Source organism: Gigantopelta aegis, chromosome 3, assembly GCF_016097555.1.
Source record: "Gigantopelta aegis isolate Gae_Host chromosome 3, Gae_host_genome, whole genome shotgun sequence".
NCBI classification, from domain to species: Eukaryota; Metazoa; Mollusca; class Gastropoda; order Neomphalida; family Peltospiridae; genus Gigantopelta; species Gigantopelta aegis.
Window position 1 is genome coordinate 17,483,029 of NC_054701.1, and position 23,213 is coordinate 17,506,241.

The 23,213-nt window shown below is 38.5% G+C and overlaps 2 protein-coding genes across 3 annotated transcripts in view; both read left to right on the forward strand.

Moving 5' to 3' along the window:
• The window catches only part of LOC121367618, a 214,510-nt gene that overhangs the window by 187,139 nt on the left and 4,158 nt on the right, over positions 1-23,213 (forward strand). The window lies entirely within an intron of this gene.
• On the forward strand, positions 10,230-16,028 carry LOC121367617 (BTB/POZ domain-containing protein 2-like). The gene is made up of 2 exons (XM_041491902.1): positions 10,230-10,503; positions 14,579-16,028. Exons 1-2 carry the CDS (start codon positions 10,232-10,234, stop codon positions 15,648-15,650), a joined length of 1,344 nt encoding a protein of 447 aa, XP_041347836.1. The 5' UTR covers positions 10,230-10,231; the 3' UTR covers positions 15,651-16,028.

The following is a 23,213-nucleotide window of genomic DNA, read 5'->3' on the forward strand; positions in this document are numbered from 1 at the left end:
TTAATTAGCCGGAAAGGCGTCCTGATTGGAGGTGTAGAGCAGGTAATTGATCTAAATCACCTGTTATGTGTTTCAGGTGATATCCACAGGTGTGATGGTTCCTGTAAGACATCATATTATGGTATGCGCGGCCAGGTGTTTTTGTGAGGCTGTCAATGACATACCAATACAATTATTGTGCAAGTGATAAAAAACACCTGTACGATTCTGTTCCACCTGAGATTTACTATCGGTTTTCTGGCTCACCAGAGGGAAGATTTAGTGGGATGGAGCATTTCATTTGAACTGATTTTCGTGTTTATATCCATGTAAGGTTCAAGCACACTGTCCTGGCCACACACCGTAGCCATCTGGGCTGTCAGTCCAGGACAGTGGGTTAGTTGTTAGTGGTTAGTAAGAGAGAAGAGAGTGTAGTGGCCTTACACCTACTCACTGAACCCTTAAGAACTCGCTATGGGTTGTAGCCGGTACCGAGCTGCGAACCCTGTACCTACACGCCTGTAGTCCAATGGCTTAACAACTGCGCCACCGAGGCCGGTGGATGAAGCAAAATGGCTGCGCCCGTTATATATATAGACCCTAATAGCCGTCACATTTGTTAAAAACCGTTCTTGTTTCATATAGACGCACGCATTCCGTCAAGACACTCTCGATGAAACGTAAGTTAAAACCATTTATTTTAGCCGCAACCGCACGCACGCGTCTGCAAAACGCAAGTGGCCAGCTGCAATGAAATAATCGTATGTATACTAGGCACAACAAGTTAAGGGCCAGTATAAAATTTTACCTTCATTTTGCAAAAAATCAGGGGCGGTGTCAGGTAATGAAAAGTGGGTTACAGACTTGACTAAAGCATTTCACATTGCATGTACATGAAGCTTTTACTCACCGCTTGTAAGGTTGCCGGTAGAAAGCGTATAGCAAATCCATAAAAAAAAATCCAAGATTGTTTGACTTTTAAAACTTTTTTCTTCTGACTAAGCACGTCATTTGCTTGCAACTGCATGGTGAACGTGAAACTCCTTTTTTTATGTTAACACCTTTTATGGTGGGTGGGGGGTGTGGGGTGTGGGGGTTCGGTTGCAAAGGTATACATTTATTTCCAATCTACAGGCGGTGCTGGACGGATGAAGTAGTCTTGTGCCGTGCCCGCATCGGGCATACATATTTGACGCATTCATTTATTTCAAAGAAGAACCCTCCTCCTCTGTGTGAACATTGTCAGTGTACAAAAGTATTTTGAAAGTTTTTAAAACACTCTGATTTCTATATAAAGTTTTAAATTATACTTACCTTGATATTTGTATTGTATTTAAATTTTCACTACAGCTTTTTGCACTGTGATTTTACATAATTATATATAAAAAAATCCATATACTTACCTTTTGTGGAGGCGGTAAATAAGTATTTGATTAATCCATATTACCGAACCATCTAGAACAGGAGGAATACATACTAAGTACTGTACGAACAGAGTGTTTTCTGAATTTAGCGGACCCTTTTGTGTACGTTTTCCATAGACATATGAATAGCGTAATATTGCCCAGACAGTACTAGCAAAATAGATAATAATAACAAAATGTAATATTAATAATAATACACAATTATTATTATTATTATTAATATTAATATATTATTATTATTATTATTATTAATATTATTATTAGCCTACTACTACCTTTTTGGAGTGGAGGGGGCGGTGTTTTATCTGGGGGAGTTTTGGCTATAAAAGTGAAAGATTAATGTGCGTGCACATACGGCAGGCTGAACTTGTCCCTGCACGTAGAACTGGATTCAACTGGGTTAAGTAATAATTACATGTGGATCCCGTTAGAGCTCATGTCCAGTTGACCTTTCATTTGACCAATCAAAACCTTACTTGTAGATTGGTAATAATTATTACGCCAACCTTTGGACGACAATTTGTAATTGATAGTTAATTTTCGATAAGCAAATATCTTGGGCAATATTTAGTTTAGTCTTAGTCGGCAAAAACTTTGGGCAATAATTACATTGGGCCAGCGACAGTACACTGGGATTTTTGTTACGCTATATATTAAACCGAATGACCACTTTGCGAATCAGTCAAAAGAATTTAATAATAATAATAATAATAATAATAATAATAATAATGATAAATGGTGAGTTCATGTTCTGAATGTTTATTATTTTATTTCAGCGTATTCGCAGTTATTTTCGTTATGAAATTAATAATATATTTTTTATTATTTTCCATGTATATAGCCGGCCCCCATTTGCCAAGTCTCTATACACGGCGGTCGTTTATATAAATTCAAAAATACATTATACGGTTGTCGTATATATAGCCTCATCACTACGAGTCTCTTTTGCTGTAATTTTTTTAACTTATAAACATGAAGAGTTCTAACTTTTAAAAATGTAATGTGTCATGGAATTCCCTCGATCGTAGTTCAATTAAAATGTTTTGGATCATACAGTAACTAGGTTTGGTATTCCAAATGAATGTAATTTCCATTTATAATCCATATTTAGAGAAATAAGGCCCACTAAATCCATGATTGAGCGCCTTTAACAACTTTTAAAAACAACGTAAGTGGTAGTGTTCATCATTAAAGTAATTGGTGCCAAATAATATGTACACCGCCTTTACAAAAATGAACCTACTTTTATTAGCTTGCGATATGATATCAATGGAATCGATTTTTCTTGGATGGGGGGGGGGGGGGGGGTTCTGATTTTTGTAAGAGCGGGGGGTACTGATCGCACAGCCACCCCATTTAATTTTCACCTAGCGAGAAAAAATGTCATGTGATATTCACAAAAAACGTAGTCTCCACTTGGCAAGATGATTGGGTCGGTGTGGTTGCGAACAAGCTTCATTCTGTCAAGCCAGTCTTAAGAGAGTGGCAGTCATCCTACAGGCGGTGCAGGAAGGATGAAGTAGTATTGTGCCGTGTCCGCATGCATATTTGTCGCATTCATTTATTTTAAAGAAGGACCCTCCTCCTGTGTGTGAACATTGTCAGTGTACACTGACTGTGCACCACATTTTGGTGGAGTGTGATCGTCTCAAGCCGAGGAGAAATTATATATTTGGCAACAGAAATGTTTTGGAATCTTTTAAATTCCACCCAAAAGTATTTTGAAAGTTTTTAAAAAACTTTGATTTCTATATAAAGTTTTAAATTATACTTACCTTGATATTTGTATTGTATTTAAGTTTTCCCTACAGCTTTTTGCACTGTGATTTTACATAATTATACAAAATAAATTCCATATACTTACCTTTTGTGACATCCAATAACCGATGTGTATTTTTGAGCTGGGGTGTCGTTAGACATTCATTCAGTCGTCTCAGAAACACCAGGTTCCGTTAAATGTGAGCTTATGCAACTAGTCCATGATTTCATTTATAAATATACAGTTTCCTTAGATTGACACCCAATAGCCAATGTATATTTTGTGCTTGGGGTGTCGTTAAGCATTCATAAATTCCATTTATAACAAATTCTTGTTTTGTTGAAGTTTATGAACAATTGCCGTCGGAAGACTAAAAATTGCTGTCGGTGGGTCCTTTCACCAACGGCATTTGTTTCTAAAAATTGCCTCAGCTATTTGGCTGGCTGTCCAGGACAGTGAGCTAGTTCTTAATGGTAAGAGAGAGAGAAGAGGGTGTAGTTGTATTACACCTATCCATTGAGTCGTTAAAACTCGCTCTGGGTGGGAGCCAGTACCGGGCCGCGAACCCAGTACCTACCAGCCTAATACCCGATGGCCTAACCATGACACCATATATTTAATTTTAACTGTATTAACGTCCTATATCCAAAAGAGGTTCAGGCACGTCCACCCCACGCCTGGTCTCCGGCATGGCCAGGGGCCGGGCGTCGGACAGAACTTAATTTATGGGGATTATTTTGACTTTATACTAAAAGGAGCGGAAAGTATAATTTTGATGGCGTAGTCTAAACAATAATAAACATAATAAAACATATAATATATCCCATTATAAACTTTAACGCCAATTTTAGTCGGGCTATCTAACTTAATCTCTTTTTCTAATTATATTTTTAATTGCCCAGGATAATTAGATAGAAAAGGTTGGGCCATCGCCATAGAAAAAGTATACCAAAAGTAATTATTTATTATTTTATTAATATTTTAGATTATTTAGGGCGAAAAGGTCCCGTTGAGGACTTTAGTGTGGAGAGGGTAACGGGGAGAGGGTAAGGTGGAGAGGGAGGGAAGCCAGTGTAACCTAGCTTTCCTACGGCCGAAACCGAAACCGCATACGTCTAATATCCCCTAAAATTAACCTCCCTCACACACACCCCGCCCCCCATCCCAACCGTTGTCCCCTTTTTAATAAATTTATCAATAATATTTATAAATTTTTATATTATTGTTTTTTTCCAGTGCGCATAATAAACATAGTAAAGAGAGTGTTAAAAAGGCATGATGGTCACCTAATATCTAAAATATTTATTAATGTTAAATATGAGTACTTAAACGGTGCTCCAGTCGGGGGAAGAAGGAGCCACTGCCAGATGCACCCCACCCCCAACCTCCCCACCCACCCACCCACACGCACAACACCAAATCACCAAGCCAAACTGTCATTAAGCCACATACACACACAAACATACAATTAATATAAAACAGTAATATTAAAATTTAAGGTAAATAAACTTAAATATACAATATTTAATTTTAAATATACTATCCATTGAAACAATTTTAAAAGTTATTTTCCATATCCGCAAAGCTGTCCTAGCGGCCACCTATACTCAACTGTCACCTGTCTTAAGCGGCCACTTTTTCCTTCCCAAACGATTTATAATGTAAATGCACCTGTAATAAGCGGTCACCTGTCTAACGCGGGCAACGGCCACCTAAATCGGACCCCAAATCGCTAAAATACCTGTATTAAGCGGACACAGTAAAGTTTTACTGTTATATAAAAGGGATATTTTAACAACATCGATAAGGTACAACAAATAAACGATCTTCACACCTTCAGGAATACTAGTACCCATTCATTCCCGACATCTCTACTGTGTATCAAGTAAAATGGAATGCATCTAATTGCCTCTGGGCAGGCTACGCTTGACATTTGTAGATTCACTTACTATGACAATACACCGCATGAAGTAGGAATTAAATAATTAAATGGAAAAATAAAACAAACTTATTGAGAACGGTTAATTTAATACATTCCATTTGCATTGTTTCTGAAGGAGATGACATGTCAAAAGTTGATTTATAGTCAAATGTGAAGCACACATCCGTTGATTTGCAGTACAGACGGTAAAACAAAAAACGACAACAGATGTTTTAAAGACTATATATGTGACAACCTGTACTCAGCGGCCACTTTTATTTCCAATTGGTTTTTGCAATGTGCAATGTATCACTCAATCACATTCACACCTAAACACACAATTAATATAAAATAATGATATTAAAATTAAAGGTGAATAGAACGTATATACAATATTTAATTTTAAATATACTATACATTAAAATATTTTTTAAAGTTATTTTCCAAATTCGCAATATATATATATAAATGTATATATACCAACGTCCGTGCTTCCATGTTTTCATCAGATAACCCTTACATTGTTTAAAGAATATGGAGTTGTCTCGCTTTAAACGGTATTTTAAAACAGAAAGTTATTTTTCCACGAAATCACGTGACATTCAAGGAAGTATTTTTCATAAGGTTTAGAAATATTGACGCTGAAAGAATTCGGAGGTATGTACACTTTTATTTCAAAATAACCACGGCCTCAGTGGTTCAGTCTGTTACTAGTTCGTTCTCCTAGCGATTAAATCATTGATGTTATACACAAATAGTTCATGCCACAGAACAGTGAAGGTCAGTGCTTAGGGTACACGACACCTATTGCTTCTCCATTTGTCGAAATGTTTATTTTTATAGATACTATACCAAAGGACTTGCCCGGTGGATATCATAACTCCTGTATTTCACCGGCGGAAGGATTGTGAGTGTGGTAGATAGGAGAATAATTGTAATAGATAAAAAATGGGTTCTCGCTGGGTGAAAATTAAAGGAGGGCGGCCGCGCGGCACCACACCCTTCAAAAAACAAAAACAAAAACAAAAGAACATGGACAGCAAACAAAAACGGAAATCAAAAAGGAAATAAAAGAAAATAAGGCGAAAACTTTGCTATCATATATCGTTGTGTGTTGGTCGACTTTGTGGAAAGACATACTGCTTATTTTGCCTCTCAATATTTGATACAAACTAGTTGATACGAAATACAAGCTGACTCATCTTTTATGAACCGTTAATTGAACCGGAGATGTTGTCGGTCTGACATTTACGGGCAATTCCGACTTTGCTGAACTGATCAAAGGTTTAATATTATTATTTTAATAAAGGTTTGAAGATATATGAAAAACAATAATGTGGGATAAAATAAATTCTGAATGAATCGATCGCTTTGATATCGCCAGCTGATAAAAAGTAGTTTCGGTTTTGTAAAGGCGGTGTATATATTATTTGGCATCCAAGGTAAATGATTTTACATTTGATAAACACTACCACTTCCGTTGTTTTTATAAGCGGTGATACCCCCCCCCCCCCCCCACACACACACACCAAAAAAAGAAAGAAAAGTTTGCAATATTTTATAAAGAATTGTTGAATAAATAGAATGACAGAAATTACAGATAGTAAAAAACATCAGTTACAACCAATTAAATCTGCAAGTGATGTCAAAATATCTTTACCGCCCCCCCCCCCCCCCAAACTTTTATTACCCCCAGATCACTGGCAATGTCAAGGTTGTGGTGCCTTGAATCATCGTCTTACAATATACAACAATAATAACATTTTAACATGATTATGTGTACCTGTATAACGGTAAGGTAAAGGTTTTATATTTCATATTATGTATATAAACAATATGTGATATGTATGGGAGTTATATTCATTACATTTGTTGTCATATACTGCACAACCGTATTCATATACATACATATACATACATACATACATACACACACACACATATATACACACACACACACACACACATACATACATACGCATTTTAAAATGATCTGAGGGTCAAGAATGATAGATGAAACGAGCTTGCATTGGAGGGGAAAAAAGGAAAGAGAGGAAGGGAAAAAAAGAACATAAACTGTTTTAAGTGGGTGTCTAATGTAGTAAGGACAACACGTTTTTTAAAGAAGAAGAGGAAGAGCAGAATATCAGCCGATAGTTAGTGGAAACACAAGACAGAATGGCCGTTCTGATCACGTGACCAATCGGAGATTGCTGAATCTATAAAAACTCAAATATTTTCATTGCTGAAATAAAATGTAACTTTTATTGTGTGTACCAAACATACAAATGGATACAGGTATGGTACAAAATAGAGGCCGTTAAAAATACCGTTAAATTACATTACGGTAACTGTCGTAAGTTACTGAAGTTTTTCGTACACACGACGCAGCTTGTTTCCTTTGATGCACATGTGCACACTGATCGATTTTTCTTGCAGTAAAATAGAGTAGGGTACGGGAATATAAAGACGGTCGAGGTTCGATATGCGCCGAAATGTTGATAGTTCTCGTAATACAAACAGTCCTGTCATTGCTAATACATGTGGCAGTGTTGGGCTTTTGGGTTGTTTTTGTGGGTTTTTTAGTTGTTGTTTTTCTATGTGTTTTGCACCACCAGAAACTCCATATGTATAAACCTGTATGTTTCAGTTCTGAAAGCGGACCATTTGCTTCAGCGGAGGGGGGGGGGGGGGGGGGGGTGTGTGTCAGGTGTCGTCCGAAACCCCCGACCCCCCCAGCCTACGCCCCTGTTTGCACTTGAAAGATTTTGGGGGTACCTGTACAACTAAATACTACAATTTTGTGCGAAACCTTTTGTGCTGTAAAAACATCTTGTTATACCGAAAATGAGCTACGAAAGGTTCCACTTTCGTCATAATTTGGTTGACAAATTCAATGTAGTGGGGGCGGGACGTAGCCCAATGGTAAAGCGTTCGCTTGATGCGCGGTCGGTTTGGGGCCGATCCCCGTCTTGCTCCAGCCAGTCCACCACGACTGGTATATCAAAGGCCGTGGTATGTGTTAACAGTTACGCTGTCTGTGGGATGGTGCATATAAAATTTCCCTTGCTGCTAATCGAAAAGAGTAGCCCATGAAGTGGCGACAGTGGGTTTCCTCTATATCTGTGTGGTCCTTAACTATTTGTCCGACGCCATATAACCGTAAGTAAAATGTGTTGAATGCTTCGTTAAATAAAACATTTCCTTCCTTCCTTTCTTCAATGTAGTGATTTTAACCACATAAGTTATATTTTCGCCTTTGGGATTTTCTTTGGTATAGTACAACCTACACTTCAATGAATATACAAGTGACACAGAATTGTTTCGCTTTGTATGTAACAGTATTTTAAAACCGAAAGTTACATTTTCCAGGGAATCGCGTACTATTGGAGGAAGTATTTTACTTAAATGTTAGAAATATTGATGCTGGAAGAATTTGAAGGTACGAACACTTTTATTTAAAATTAATCACGACTTCAGTTGTCGAGTCTGTCACTTGTCCGTTCTGCTAGCGATCAAATCGCTTTATTTTATACACAACTAGTTCAGGTCACAGAACAGTGTACGTGATACAGGACACGTCGACATATTCCTTTTCATAGATACTATACAAAGGGACTTGGGCTATGGATGTCATAACTGCTGTATTTCACCGGCGGAAGGATTGTGGATGTGGTAGACAGGAGACTATTTGCAATATAGAAAAATAATGGGGGAAACGTTAGTCGGACACAGTGGAAAACGGTCATATTTTAAAAATTCCAGCGTCGCATAGCAGCATGTAAACAGATACACCTTGAGAACCACCAATCCATACTATATTATATAAAGTAATATTTGTAAAGCTTCGGCGTCACATAGCAACATGTAAACAAATGGACCGTAGATATGTAGAGGAGGCGGAACACTCGCTGACACTCGAGATCGCTCCTATCATTGCGGGTTATTTGAGAACCACCATACAGTATTATACTACATACATTCACGTGCATTGTGTACGCCACACTGTCAATAATGGTGATTATTGTTTTGTCTAGTTCGTGGTTGGTTTTTCTTTTTTGTTTTTGTTTATGTTGTGTTGTTTTTGTTTATTTGTTGGTGTGTGTGTGTGTGTGTCTTTGTGCGCGCGTGTGTGTGTGTGTGTGTTTGTGTGTGTGTGTGTGTGTGTGTGTGTGCAGTGTCGTAGGAGGGTGCCAACAAATGTGTGTGTGTGTGGGGGGGGGGGGGCAGCCACACGCACACTCATGTATGTATGTATATATGTATGTATATATCTATCTATGTATCTCTGTATGTATGCCTGCATGCATGCATTTATGTATGTATCTATCTATGTATCTCTGTATGTATGCCTGCATGCATGCATGCATGCATGTATGTATGTATGTATGTATGTATGTATGTATGTATGTATGTATGTATGTATGCATGCATACATGTAGTTAGGTAGGTAGGTAGGTAGGTAGGTAGGTAGGTATAAACCATCACTGCTGCTACTGGATCAAGTGTACGCCAGCGGCGTGTGTGTATGCATGTGTGACTGCATTGGGTTCGTTTTTTTTGCTTGTGTGTGTGTGTGTGTGTGTGTGTGTGTGTGTGCGTGCGTGTGCGTGTGCGCGCATACACATGCGTTTTTTTTGCTTTTCAGGGTCTTTTGTTTTTGTTTTTGTTATTTTGCTGGAGGTATTTTATGAAATAATTTATAACAAAAACATTAAATAAAGGGACTATCGTGTTTTATTTTTAAAGCTGTTTTGGGTTGCTTCATTAAATAAGTAACAAATTAAAAGGACGATTCTGAGTTTTCAGATATTTGTTTCGTACTTCCAAAAATAATTGCATTGCAAATCCAGTTTGGGCTACTTAAAAATATTGTGACGGCGAGAAACACGTTGACTATACAGACACTGATATTCTAAAGCAGAAAATATATTTAATGTGTAATACTAGTCGTTACAAGATTGTGTTAGCCGAAGACATCTTATAATGCAGAAAACTCAGGGTAGTCCCTTCAGAAAATATTAAAAGTGTTTTACAAATAGACATGAAGCTATTCCCAGTTCCGTGCATGGTTCCTGTTGATGCATGAACCGCATATTAAAACAAAGAGAACAAGGAAGCTATTTTATGTATATTTTCAGTGACAAGATGGCGACATGCAAATCAAGTAGTCAGACTGGTCGTGACAGCTGGCAGAGCAGAAAATCTCTTTCAAAATGTCTCAGACATTCTCTTGAAAATAGAATGTTCAGTGATGTGACATTCAAGGTGGGAAGAGAACAGAAGAGCGTTCAGGCTCACAGACTGATTGTCAGTATCCGCAGCGGCGTGTTCGAGGCCATGTTCTACGGACCATTGGCAGAGCAGGATGAGATCGTCATTCCGGAAGTAGAACACGACATATTTGAACAGTTTCTAAGGTATGTAAATTTTATGTTCATAAAACACGGATCATACATCTAAGAAGTATGCTGTGAGTCTTAAAGCTGCAGTGTCTGGAATATTTTTATTATTTAAGCATTTAGAATAGATGATCCAGTTCTGTTTGGTACATAAAAGGCCCACCACATCGCTATAGTTTCGCAATGCTCGCTTATCTACATTATCTAGGTTAACTGCAAACCCAATGGCCAGCTTGTTTTTCTTCAATTAGCGGGACGCCAGTACAACTGGGAATTTACGCGATTTGCGCAGGCGCTGAGCTTCTCACGTGATTTTGAACCAGCGGTTGGCATACGCGTTACATGTAAGGGGGTGTTAATAATTACGTAACGCTCTAGAGGTAGAGGAAGAGGGCGGTATGTTCGATATATGTAACATATGAGACTATATGTTATTTCTATTCATTACTTAGACCTAAAAAAGTGGTGGGTTTTTTAATGCGCGGTCGGTCTTGAATCGATCCCCATCGGCGCGATTGTTCCAGCCAGTGCGCCATGACTGGTATATAAAAGGCCATGGTATGTGATATCCTGTCTGTGGGATGGTACATATACATGATCCCTTGCTAAAAAAATAAAAAAATAAAAAAAACTATTTTTGAAATGTAGCGGGCTTTCAAGGCGCGTGAGTAGGGATTTCAGCGGAGTTGGAGGTTATAGACTGCATTGAGCGAAGTTTATATGGGGCCATGTTCCCCCAGAAAATATAATTCATTTCTTTTTTTATCTTGGTCAGGGAAGGGTTTCGACCCCCAATACCCTCCCCCTGCACATGCGCCCGTTTACTCTCTTAGATTATATGTCAAAATTACCAAACGTTTGACATCCAAAAGCAGATGATTATTAAATCAATATGCTCTAACACTGATGTCGTTAAACAAAACAAACTAACTTTACCCTTTTCAAACGAAATAATATTTATTTGAATTTGTCGATTTTACCACACGTAAAATTAAAAAGTGAAAACTGTCATTTTCTACTTTAGTATATTTTATTAAAAATATATACATGATCAATGTGTTATACAAACTGAACTTTGAAAGTTCTACTAACTCTTTATAAAATATTAATTCTTAAATAGGAAGGTACGATTGTCGATAGTACGTTGTCAAGATCAAAACCGGTTTTAACGAAAGAATAGTACGTATCCTCAACCGAACGTTCTTTGTACAGCGGAAGAATTCTCATTTCATGTTTAGAGACGAACCCTACAATTTCAAATCCGCAAACGCACCTGTTAACTGAAATTGACAACAAGCTGTCGTTTGTGGTTTGCCGATCAATGGCCGCACAGGCGACGAATCGAGTGTATACTTTTGACGTTCTCCGTTCATAGCGAACACACACGATTTAAAAAAAAAGTGCAGTTGAACTTGTATTTCATATGTGTGCATGATATTATTATATGGTAACTAGACACTGTAACTTTGAAGTGTTATTGACTTACGTCAGAGTAATTATTTAGGGACAGGGATAGCTGGAGAAGGGATCACTGGGTGGGATAAGAGATTTGAACATTATATTAATTACAGTAATTATCCTGTTAGTAAGCTAGATTAGCATGAAGAACACACAACTATGATGTGCCTTGTATATCAGACCTTGGTCATGTTTCTCAAATTGCTGTTACAGCTATAGCACTATTGCTGCTGCTACTACTATTACTAAAAATTGTTGTTAGTGGTGGTGGTGGTTGTGGTGGTGATAGTGTTTTTGTTGGTGGTGGTGGGTGTATCAAATGGGAACACTGTTCAAGGTCTCTTCAGCACAATGGTAAATGTCTCGGTTATGGACAGATGGCCTAGGATCACGACTGATATGTCAAAGGCCATGGTATCTGCTACCCTGTTTGTGAGATGGTGCTGCTAATACACACAAATATGGCGTGTTTCCTCTATGACTATAGTATTGTCAGATTTACAAATGTTTGACATCCAATAGCCGATGATTAATAAATCAGTGTGTTCTAGTGGTGTCGTTAAACAAAACAAGCTGTAACTTTTTTTCTTTTTTTCCCCTTCTTGTTACTCTTCTTCATTCATCTTTTTTCTAAACTCCTATTCTCTCCTTGTTAAAGTTACGGTATCGGGTTACCATATTATAACATTGTTTATTAATGTGAAATACAAACTCAAATGCTTATTAAAATGTTATTTATGTTCGCTATGAACAGTGATCGTCAAAAGTATACGCTCAGTAATAAATAAATAGATAATGTATAGAACAAAAGAAAAATAGATTCACTCATTTTTATTTGATAGGGTGATGAATAAGAATAACATATGGTATTGACAATGTTTCGTGAATCGGCCCCCCCCCCCCCCCCCCCGCCTCCGAGTGTGACGTAATTGTTGACGCCCTTTTACCTGTACCGCTTATGTCAACAGCTGGCCAGTGTCGGGAATTTCAATGTAACCCCCCCCCCCCCTCCCCCCATCCCTACCCACACATCCTGGCAGGGCTGCAGAAAGTACTCGCCCGCTCGCCAAATGCGAGTAAAAATACCTACAGACGATTTAAAAATGCAACTACCAGCCCGACAGTCTATCTGTCTTTTTTATTTTGTTTGACTATTTGTGATGTTGATCACTTACCAAGTGTTATTAACATTGTTTTGTCAATGTATCTATGTATTTCATTTCAAGTGAAGACAATATTAATATAATATTGTTAATAATATATTCTTCTATAGACTAGCAGACCAGTAAAAATCCTGGCAGGCTAGTAAAATTTAGTTGGTTCTGGTCAGGCGGGCTAGTTAAATATTTTCCATTTCTGCACCCCTGTCCTGGTAAGGTGTTATACCTAATATATGGACAGTGTCCACAATATCAAGGTATCTACCACCCATCCTGGTAAGGTGTTATACCTAATATATGGACAGTGTCCACAATATCAAGGTACCTACCACCCCTCCAGGTAAGGTGTTATACCCAATATATGGACAGTGTCCACAATGTCAAGGTACCTACCACCCCTCTTGGTAAGGTGTTATACCCAATATATGGACAGTGTCCACAATGTCAAGGTACCTACCACCCCTCCGGGTAAGGTGTTATACCCAATATATGGACAGTGTCCACAATGTCAAGGTACCTACCACCCCTCCGGGTAAGGTGTTATACCCAGTATATGGACAGTGTCCACAATGTCAAGGTACCTACCACCCCTCCGGGTAAGGTGTTATACCCAGTATATGGACAGTGTGCACAATTTCAAGGTACCTACCACCCATCCTGGTAAGGTGTTATACCCAGTATATGGACAGTGTGCACAATTTCAAGGTACCTACCTCCCATCCAGGTAAGGTGTTATACCCAGTATATGGACAGTGTGCACAATTTCAAGGTACCTACCTCCCATCCAGGTAAGGTGTTATACCCAGTATATGGACAGTGTGCACAATTTCAAGGTACCTACCACCCATCCTGGTAAGGTGTTATACCTAATATATGGACAGTGTCCACAATTTCAAGGTACCTACCACCCATCCAGGTAAAGTGTTATACCTAGTATATGGCCAGTGTCGGAAATTTCAAGGTACCCCCACCCCACCCATCCTGGTATGGTGTTATACCTAGTATATGGCTGGTGTAGGGAATGTCAAGGTAAACCTCCCAACCATCCCGGTAAGATCTTATACCCAGGATGTATGTTTTGGAGTTAAAGAGACTACCCCACAATCGAGATAGTTAAATGTGTTCAGTATCACGTGAGAAGCTTGGCGCTTAAAGTAGTGTCAGAAATAGAATAAAAATTATAGTTGTCGATTATTTCTTTCATATTAAACACACAAGTAAATATTTTGTAAATATCTATTTAATGATACTCTACCTAATTTCGCATTTACTTGTTTGGGCTCTCATTGATGTACAAGGTGGTGTTTGCTCTTAAAATTCAAACAAAGATGTCAGTAAACAGGTGTCTTGCGAACTTTACTGGAATACACTATACAAGATTTCGATCATCTATTCTAAATGTTTAAATAATAAAAATATTCTAGGGACTGCAGCTTTAAAGTGAGATGAGGACACTTTTTATTACTCTTTCACAGGTACCTCTATACAGATGACGTCACAATGGATGGTGCCAGTGTAATGGGTTTGTTGTACGTATCAAAGAAGTATAACGTCAAAACCCTGGAACAGAAGTGCCTGGCGTATTTATCTTCATCGATGACGGCAGACAACGCCTGTGTGATACTGGAACAGGCCCACGTGTTTGATGAGCAGGAATTGAAAGAAAAAGCTCTGACTTTTATTTTGGAAAATGGAGATGCCGCTCTAAAATCATCTGGAGTTATCGACCTTTGTCACGAATGCTTGGTTAAGATCATACAAGCGGAAGAACTGGTGGCCGATGAACAATCTGTCTTTGTAGCTGTTCTGGCGTGGAGTGAGAGTGCGTGCAGGAAACAGAACAAAGATGTAACTCACGAAAACAGACGACAGGTGGTTGGGGAAGCCATAAAGCACGTGCGGTTTCCCATATTTGACCAAAAGTATTTCGTGAAAAATGTAGTACCAACTAATATGTTGACCGACACAGAAAAACTCAAGATCTTGGCACACTGCGTATGTCCCGATGAAAACGTTTCACCATTTAACGCCAAAAAGCGCACAGGTATTATTCGTCAAGAGAAAATTACAATACAGCGCTTCGCCGCCCGACTCTTTGATTTTGGTTGCTCATGTTCTAGTGATGAAGATCATGGAATTATGTTTTCAGTAAACCAAGACGCATCACTACTAGGATTCCAGTTGTATGGTCCCAAACACAGAACCACTGTAAATTATGACGTCAGAGCTTTCATAACTGACCCGACAAGAGATGACGTAATCGAAGGTTCATCAGTGACAAAGTCAGTCTCAGTCACAGCTGGGACGACAACATATGACGTGCAGTTTCCGCGACCCCTAAAACTGAGAAAAGACAAGAAGTACATTCTGATTGTTAACATCGATGGACCTGGCTCACACTGTGGGTGGTCGGGCAGATCCACAGTACAGAACGGGTCATTTGTATGCTCGTTCTTCACCTGCCAGAAATCCAAACACAGTAACAAACCAATCGGATATACAGATGTGAATCAGGGACAGATACCTGGTTTGATGTTTTTAGTATGACAACCTGTTGTTGGAGATTATGTTATAGTGGAGTAGTGTTGGTATGGAGTCATCTTCCTAGTAGTAGCTGGTGGGACTTTCTCTAACAGTCCAGCTAGTAGAGCATTGGATTCTTATAAATCAGTGCTCGAAATACTGCCGTCCCGACCACTTTTTTGCCGGTGAACGTCACCACGGGCTGAGAAATATGTTTGCCTTTATATTTTATGATCATGTTTGGTCTGGTAGGTTTTGAGTTCCCAGGAATTTCAGCCAATTTCGACCCCTGCGTATAGATGGTCCGTGGTTCCACTCCATTCAGTATTGGTTGCTTTACATACATATGTTAAAATGAGTGGCCCAGAGGCCCGGGACATAAATTAACTTTACGGTGTAGTAGTGTTGGTATAATGTCCTCCTGTGCAGTACCGAGTTAAATGTATTTTGTTAGCTCAGTTGGTAAAGTTTAGATACAGACATACATATGCATGTATGAGTGCACACACACACGCACGCACGCACGCACACACACACACGCGTACAGCGGCAGACACGCACACACATTCGTACACACACACACTAACACATTGATAAATATAAAGTTTGTATAAAGTGCTCCTTCTTGTATATATGCTTACTATAATTAGTGTCGCCATTCCTAATACCAAGCCCTTCAACCCTCATAGGTTGGACTAATGCGTGGGAAAAGGTCTCACATCTCTACACGTTTTGTTCACGATATTTACCCGTTTTGTTGTTCAACGAAATAATAACTGCATCAAAGACACCGCACGTATGGGTTCTTGTATTTGTTAAAACCTTGCCATTAATGTATCATTTTATTATTTAAAAAACCCAGTTCCATTTATTTCATTTCATGTCAAGTTATTTTCGTGCTTATATCCAGTTAAGGTTCAAGCAGGCTGTCCTGGACACACACCTCGGCTATCTGGGCTGTCTGTCCAGGACAGTGGGTTAGAGAGAAGAGGGTGTAGTGGTCTTACACCTACCCACTGAGTCGTTACAACTCGCTCTGGGTGGAAGCCGGTACCCGGCTGCGAACCCAGTACCTACCAGCATTATGTCCGATGGTTTAACCACAACACCACCGGGGCCGGTGTGCGGCGCGTGTACCCTACACCACATCGTTACAACTTTTAAACCAAAACCGAAGAAAATAAATAACAAAAACAAACCAAATAAACTGACTGGAATTGTTTAAAAATACTAGGGTATCCCTTGAAACGAATAATGGTAATGACACTGTGTATTTGATGCGCTGATAATTATCTTCATTAATTAATGGAATTAGTTGATGTACATGGTAAGTTTACATTGAAGCAACAATTAGTTCGTGCATTTGGCCAACCACTATGACGTAGGTTGGAGGCCTTGACCAGGGAGATTTATATATGTTTCATGCATTGGTTACTGTAATTTATAAATGTTGGTATTAATCTGTGTTATTTAAATAGTGTACATATTTTGTTTTACGTATACATTTTATCTTGGGCATTTGTCATATAAATATAATGTATTACTGATACAATCATTCTGATACGTTGTAATTGTGGTTATTTTAACAATGATAAATGTATGTGTGGAATTTATTTTGTTTGCATTGTTTTTGTTCTGTTTGCGTTTTTTTTTATTGTTTTTAATTATTATTATTATTATTATTTTGTGGTAAATTGTTTGGTGCATTCCTAACTTGTTCAGGACGTAGCCCAGTGCGCGATCACTATTGGGTCGATCCCTGTGGATGAGCCCATTGGACTATTTCTCGTTCCAGCCAGTGCACCACGACTGGTACATCAAAGGCCGTGGTATGTACTATCCTGTCTGTGGGATGGTTTATATAAAAGATCCCTTGCTGCTAATCGAAAAAGAGTAGCCCTTTCTCAATATATGTGTGGTCCTTAACCATATGCCTGACGCCATATAACCATAAATAAAATGTGTTGAGTCTCTCTCTCTCTCTCTCTCTCTCTCTCTCTCTCTCTCTCTCTCTCTCTCTCTCTCTCTCTCTCTCTCTCTCTGTATGTGTGATTCTCTCCGTCTTTGTTTCTGTGTGCCACACACTATATATATATATACATATACATACATACATACACGTGTAGTCCTTTTGCATCAAAGAAACCGATGAATATGTATAACTAAATGGTAAATAATGGTAAAATGCATATATAACATGATTAAAAACATACATTGACGGATTTAGATAGCACTGGCGTAGTAAGCGCGGGAGGGGGGGGGGGGGCAAGGGGGATGTGCCCCTTTTCAGATATTTTGCTTTATAATAGTGTTATCGTGTGTAAATATAAAGGTGTGCCCTCCCCAATTTTTGGCACCTTCCTACGCCATCGGAGAGAGACCGACAGGGAGACTTGCCAATTCAGGAAAATAATTACAAATATATTATTTCATGACTAAATAACGGCGAATGCCCTGAAATAAAATAAACAGTCAGAACATGAACGATATGGGGCACCCCTATATGGGACACATTGCTATGGTACATATAAATTTATCGTAAAACACTACAGATTGTTAACAGTGTGACATTAGTGTCCACATAAAGTGCAGATATATGAGTAATTACATTTCTGGACAATCATTACAAGATATGAGACACGTTGATACGGAACACGTTGGTATGAGACACGTTGATTTGAGACACGTTGATATGCGACATATTTAGCGTTGTAAAACACTACAGTCTGTTAACAGTGTGACATTAGTGTCCACATAAAGTGCAGATATATAAGTAATTATATTTCTGGACAATCATTACAGGATATGAGACACGTTGATATGGAACACATTGATGTGAGACACGTTGATATGGGACACATTTAGCGTTGAAAATCACTAGTCTGTTAACAGACATATCCACATAAAATACAGATATATCAGTAATTACATTTCTGGGCAATCATTATAGCATATTGGACACGTTGATATGGGACATGTTGATAGGGGCACGTTGATACGAGACACGTTGTTATGAGACACGTTGGTATGGGACACGTTGATATAGGACACATTTAATGACGCATTCCAAAGTGTGTTGAAAAACGCTACTGTATGTTAGCAGTGTGGCATTAAAGTACAGATATATTATAAGTAATTACGTTTCTGGACAATCATTACAGCAAATGAGACACGTTGATATGGGACACGTTTATTTGGGACACGTTGATGTGGGACACGCTGATATGAGACACGTTAATATGAGACACGTTGATATGGGACACGATGATATCGGACACGATGATATGGGACACGTTGATATGAGACAAGTTGATATGAGACACATTGGTATGAGACACGTTGTTATGAGACAAGTTGGTATGGGACACGTTGATATGGGACACATTTAATCACGCATTCCAAAGTGTGTTGAAAAACGCTACTGTATGTTAGCAGTGTCGCATTAAAGTACAGATATATTATAAGTAATTACGTTTCTGGACAATCATTACAGCAAATGAGACACGTTGATATGGGACACGTTTATTTGGGACACGTTGATGTGGGACACGCTGATATGAGACACGTTAATATGAGACACGTTGATATGGGACACGATGATATCGGACACGATGATATGGGACACGTTGATATGAGACAAGTTGATATGAGACACATTGGTATGAGACACGTTGTTATGAGACAAGTTGGTATGGGACACGTTGATATGGGACACATTTAATCACGCATTCCAAAGTGTGTTGAAAAACGCTACTGTATGTTAGCAGTATCGCATTAAAGTACAGATACATTATAAGTAATTACGTTTCTGGAGACAGGTTGATATGGGACACGTTGATATGAGACACGTTAATATGAAACACGTTGATATGGGACACGTTAATATGAGACGTTGATATGAGACACGTTGATATGGGACACGATGATATGTGATACGTTGATATGAGACACGTTGATATGTGACACGTTAATATGAGACACGTTGATATGGGGCACCTTGATATGGGACACATTTAGTGACGCATTCCAAAGTGTTGAAAAACGCTACTGTATGTTAGCAGTGTGGTATTAAAGTACAGATATATAAGTAATTACGTTTCTGGACAATCATTACATCATATGAGACACGTTGATATGGGACACGTTGATATAGGACACATTTAGTGACGCATTCCAAAGTGTTGAAAAACACTACTGTATGTTAGCAGTGTGGTATTAAAGTACAGATATATAAGTAATTACGTTTCTGGACAATCATTACATCATATGAGACACGTTGATATGGGACACGTTTATTTGGGACACGTTGATGTGGGACACGCTGATATGAGACACGTTATATATGAGACACGTTGATATGGGACACGATGATATGGGACAAGTTGATACGAGACTCGTTCATATGCGACACGATGTTATGGGACACATTGATATGAGACACGTTGATATGAGACAAGTTGATATGAGACACATTGATATGGGACACGTTGATATGAGACAAGTTGATATGAGACACATCGGTATGAGACACGTTGTTATGAGACGCGTTTGTATGGGACACGTTGATATGGGACACATTTAATCACGCATTCCAAAGTGTGTTGAAAAACGCTACTGTATGTTAGCAGTGTCGCATTAAAGTACAGATACATTATAAGTAATTACGTTTCTGGACAATCATTACAGCATATGAGACACGTTGATATGGGACACGTTGATATGAGACACGTCGATTTTAGACACGTTGATATGGGACACATTTAGCGTTGAAAAGCACTACAGTCTGTTAACAGTGTGGCATTAGTGTCCACATAAAATGCAGATATATCAGTAATTACATTTCTGGGCAATCATTATAGCATATTGGACACGTTGATACGGGACATGTTGATAGGGGCACGTTGATACGAGACATGTTGATATGGGACACGTTGTTATGAGACACGTTGGTATGGGACACGTTGATATAGGACACATTTAATGACGCATTCCAAAGTGTGTTGAAAAACGCTACTGTATGTTAGCAGTGTGGCATTAAAGTACAGATATATTATAAGTAATTACGTTTCTGGACAATCATTACAGCAAATGAGACACGTTGATGTGGGACATGTTTATTTGAGACAGGTTGATATGGGACACGTTAATATGAAACACGTTGATATGGGACACGTTAATATGAGACGTTGATATGAGACACGTTGATATGGGACACGATGATATGGGATACGTTGATATGAGACACGTTGATATGTGACACGTTAATATGAGACGTTGATATGGGGCACCTTGATATGGGACACATTTAGTGACGCATTCCAAAGTGTGTTGAAAAACACTACTGTATGTCAGCAGTGTGGTATTAAAGTACAGATATATAAGTAATTACGTTTCTGGACAATCATTACATCATATGAGACACGTTGATATGGGACACGTTTATTATGGACATGTTGATATGGGACACGTTGATATGAGACACGTTAATATGAGACACGTTGATATGGGACACATTGATATGAGACACGTTGATATGAGACAAGTTGATATGAGACACATTGGTATGAGACACGTTGGTATGGGACACGTTGATATGGGACACATTTAATCACGCATTCCAAAGTGCGTTGAAAAACGCTACTGTATGTTAGCAGTGTCGCATTAAAGTACAGATACATTAAAAGTAATTACGTTTCTGGACAATCATTACAGCATATGGGACACGTTTATTTGGGACAGGTTTATATGGGACACGTTGATATGGGACACGTTGATATGAGACACATTAATATGAGACACGTTGATATGGGACACGATGATATGGGGCATGTTGATATGGGACACGTTGATATGAGACACTTTGTTATGGGAAACGATGATATGGGACAAGTTGATATGAGACATGTTCATATGGGACAGGATGATATGGGACACGTTGATATAAGACACATTGATATAAGACACGTTGATATGAGACAAGTTGATATAAGACACATTGATATGAGACACGTTGATATGAGACACATTGATATGGGACACGTTGATATGAGACACATTAATATGAGACAAGTTGATATGAGACAAGATGATATGCGACAAATTGATATGATACATTGATATGGGACACATTGATATGAGACAAGTTGATATGAGACACGTTGATATCAGACACACTGATATGAGACACATTAATATGAGACAAGTTGATATGAGACAAGATGATATGCGACAAGTTGATATGAGACATTGATATGGGACACATTGATATGAGATAAGTTGATATGAGACACGTTGATATGGGACACGTTGATATGAAACACGTTGATATGGGACACACTGATATGGGACACGTTGATATGGGGCACGGATAGTGTCGAGGATCACTGTTGTCGACTACAGATGTACTAGTACTAATGTAGATAATCAAATTTTGAAAATAATAATGTCATATTTATGGACAATCAAATTTTAAATAAAATTCATAATTTTCAAAATCTCTCTGTTAGTTTGTGGATAGTGCCAAATTTCAAAACAATCCAATTAATAGAGACTTCAAACGAACTCCTCCCCCCACTGCCCTCTTTCATTTCTTCCCCGATCTGACAGCTCCTCCTTCTTTTGCTGTCCACCTCCAGAACCCAGTCCTTGTCTCCAATCGCGACAGGTGCTTGTATCTTGTGACTATCCATGCCACGCACCTGTCATGTCCCATCAGCTTTTAGCTGTGGGCTTAGTCTGACCACTGCCAGCGGTCATTAATTAGTGCCGTCGGTCAAACCAGCTTTACTAGCGGCAGAGGACGAAGATGTCAGGTTGGTGCAGGTAACTGCATAGAGACTGCGCCCGTGGAGGACGTTGAGACTGGTAGGTGATGGTGTGGACAACTCAGAAGACAGAGTCAGAGGAAAGTGACAGACAGGGCCGAAACAGTTTGAAAGCGTAGGAGAAATTCGACTTTATATATATATATATATATATATATATATATATATATATATATATATATATATATTCTGTGTGTGTGTGTGTGTGTGTGTGTGTGTGTGTGTGTGTGTGTGTGTGTGTGTGTATATGTATATGTATATGTATATGCCAAGCAAGACGAATTCTGCTGACTTTTTAGCATGTCATGTGACTCGCTACCCTGTATTTAAGCTGTTATTAATAAACTCGACCAATTAGAAATAAATTTGATTCCAGCGAACATATTTCATTGAATTACCAAAATGATAATAATAAAAAATAAATATCTTTCTTTAAAAAGCTTTAATGTTTTAATATTTTGTTTGGCTAACTCAAAGTTCAGTTTCGCTGCAGATATTGTAACCAAACTCGCCAAGTTGCTAGTAATATTTTCAGTTCAAGTTCTTTATTGCTTTAAGTTATACAACATATAAGCTTTATAATAAAAACAACAAATTATAATAAGTACATATTTACAGTGTTTGATAATGGCGGGGAGCCTAAACCCTAAAGACCGTATAAGGAAAGACAAATCCACGTGGTTAATCAGATACAATCCACACACGATGTTGTGTCTGTGTATAACCTGAACCTAGGATGTATTAGTACTACAGGACATTGACA

Bases quoted from the DNA above. Each gene is read 5' to 3' on its own strand.
- LOC121367617 (XM_041491902.1), top strand. From the start codon at position 10,232: ATGGCGACATGCAAATCAAGTAGTCAGACTGGTCGTGACAGCTGGCAG. The intron at 10,504-14,578 runs GTATGTAAATTT...ACTCTTTCACAG, and splicing joins ATATTTGAACAGTTTCTAAG to GTACCTCTATACAGATGACG.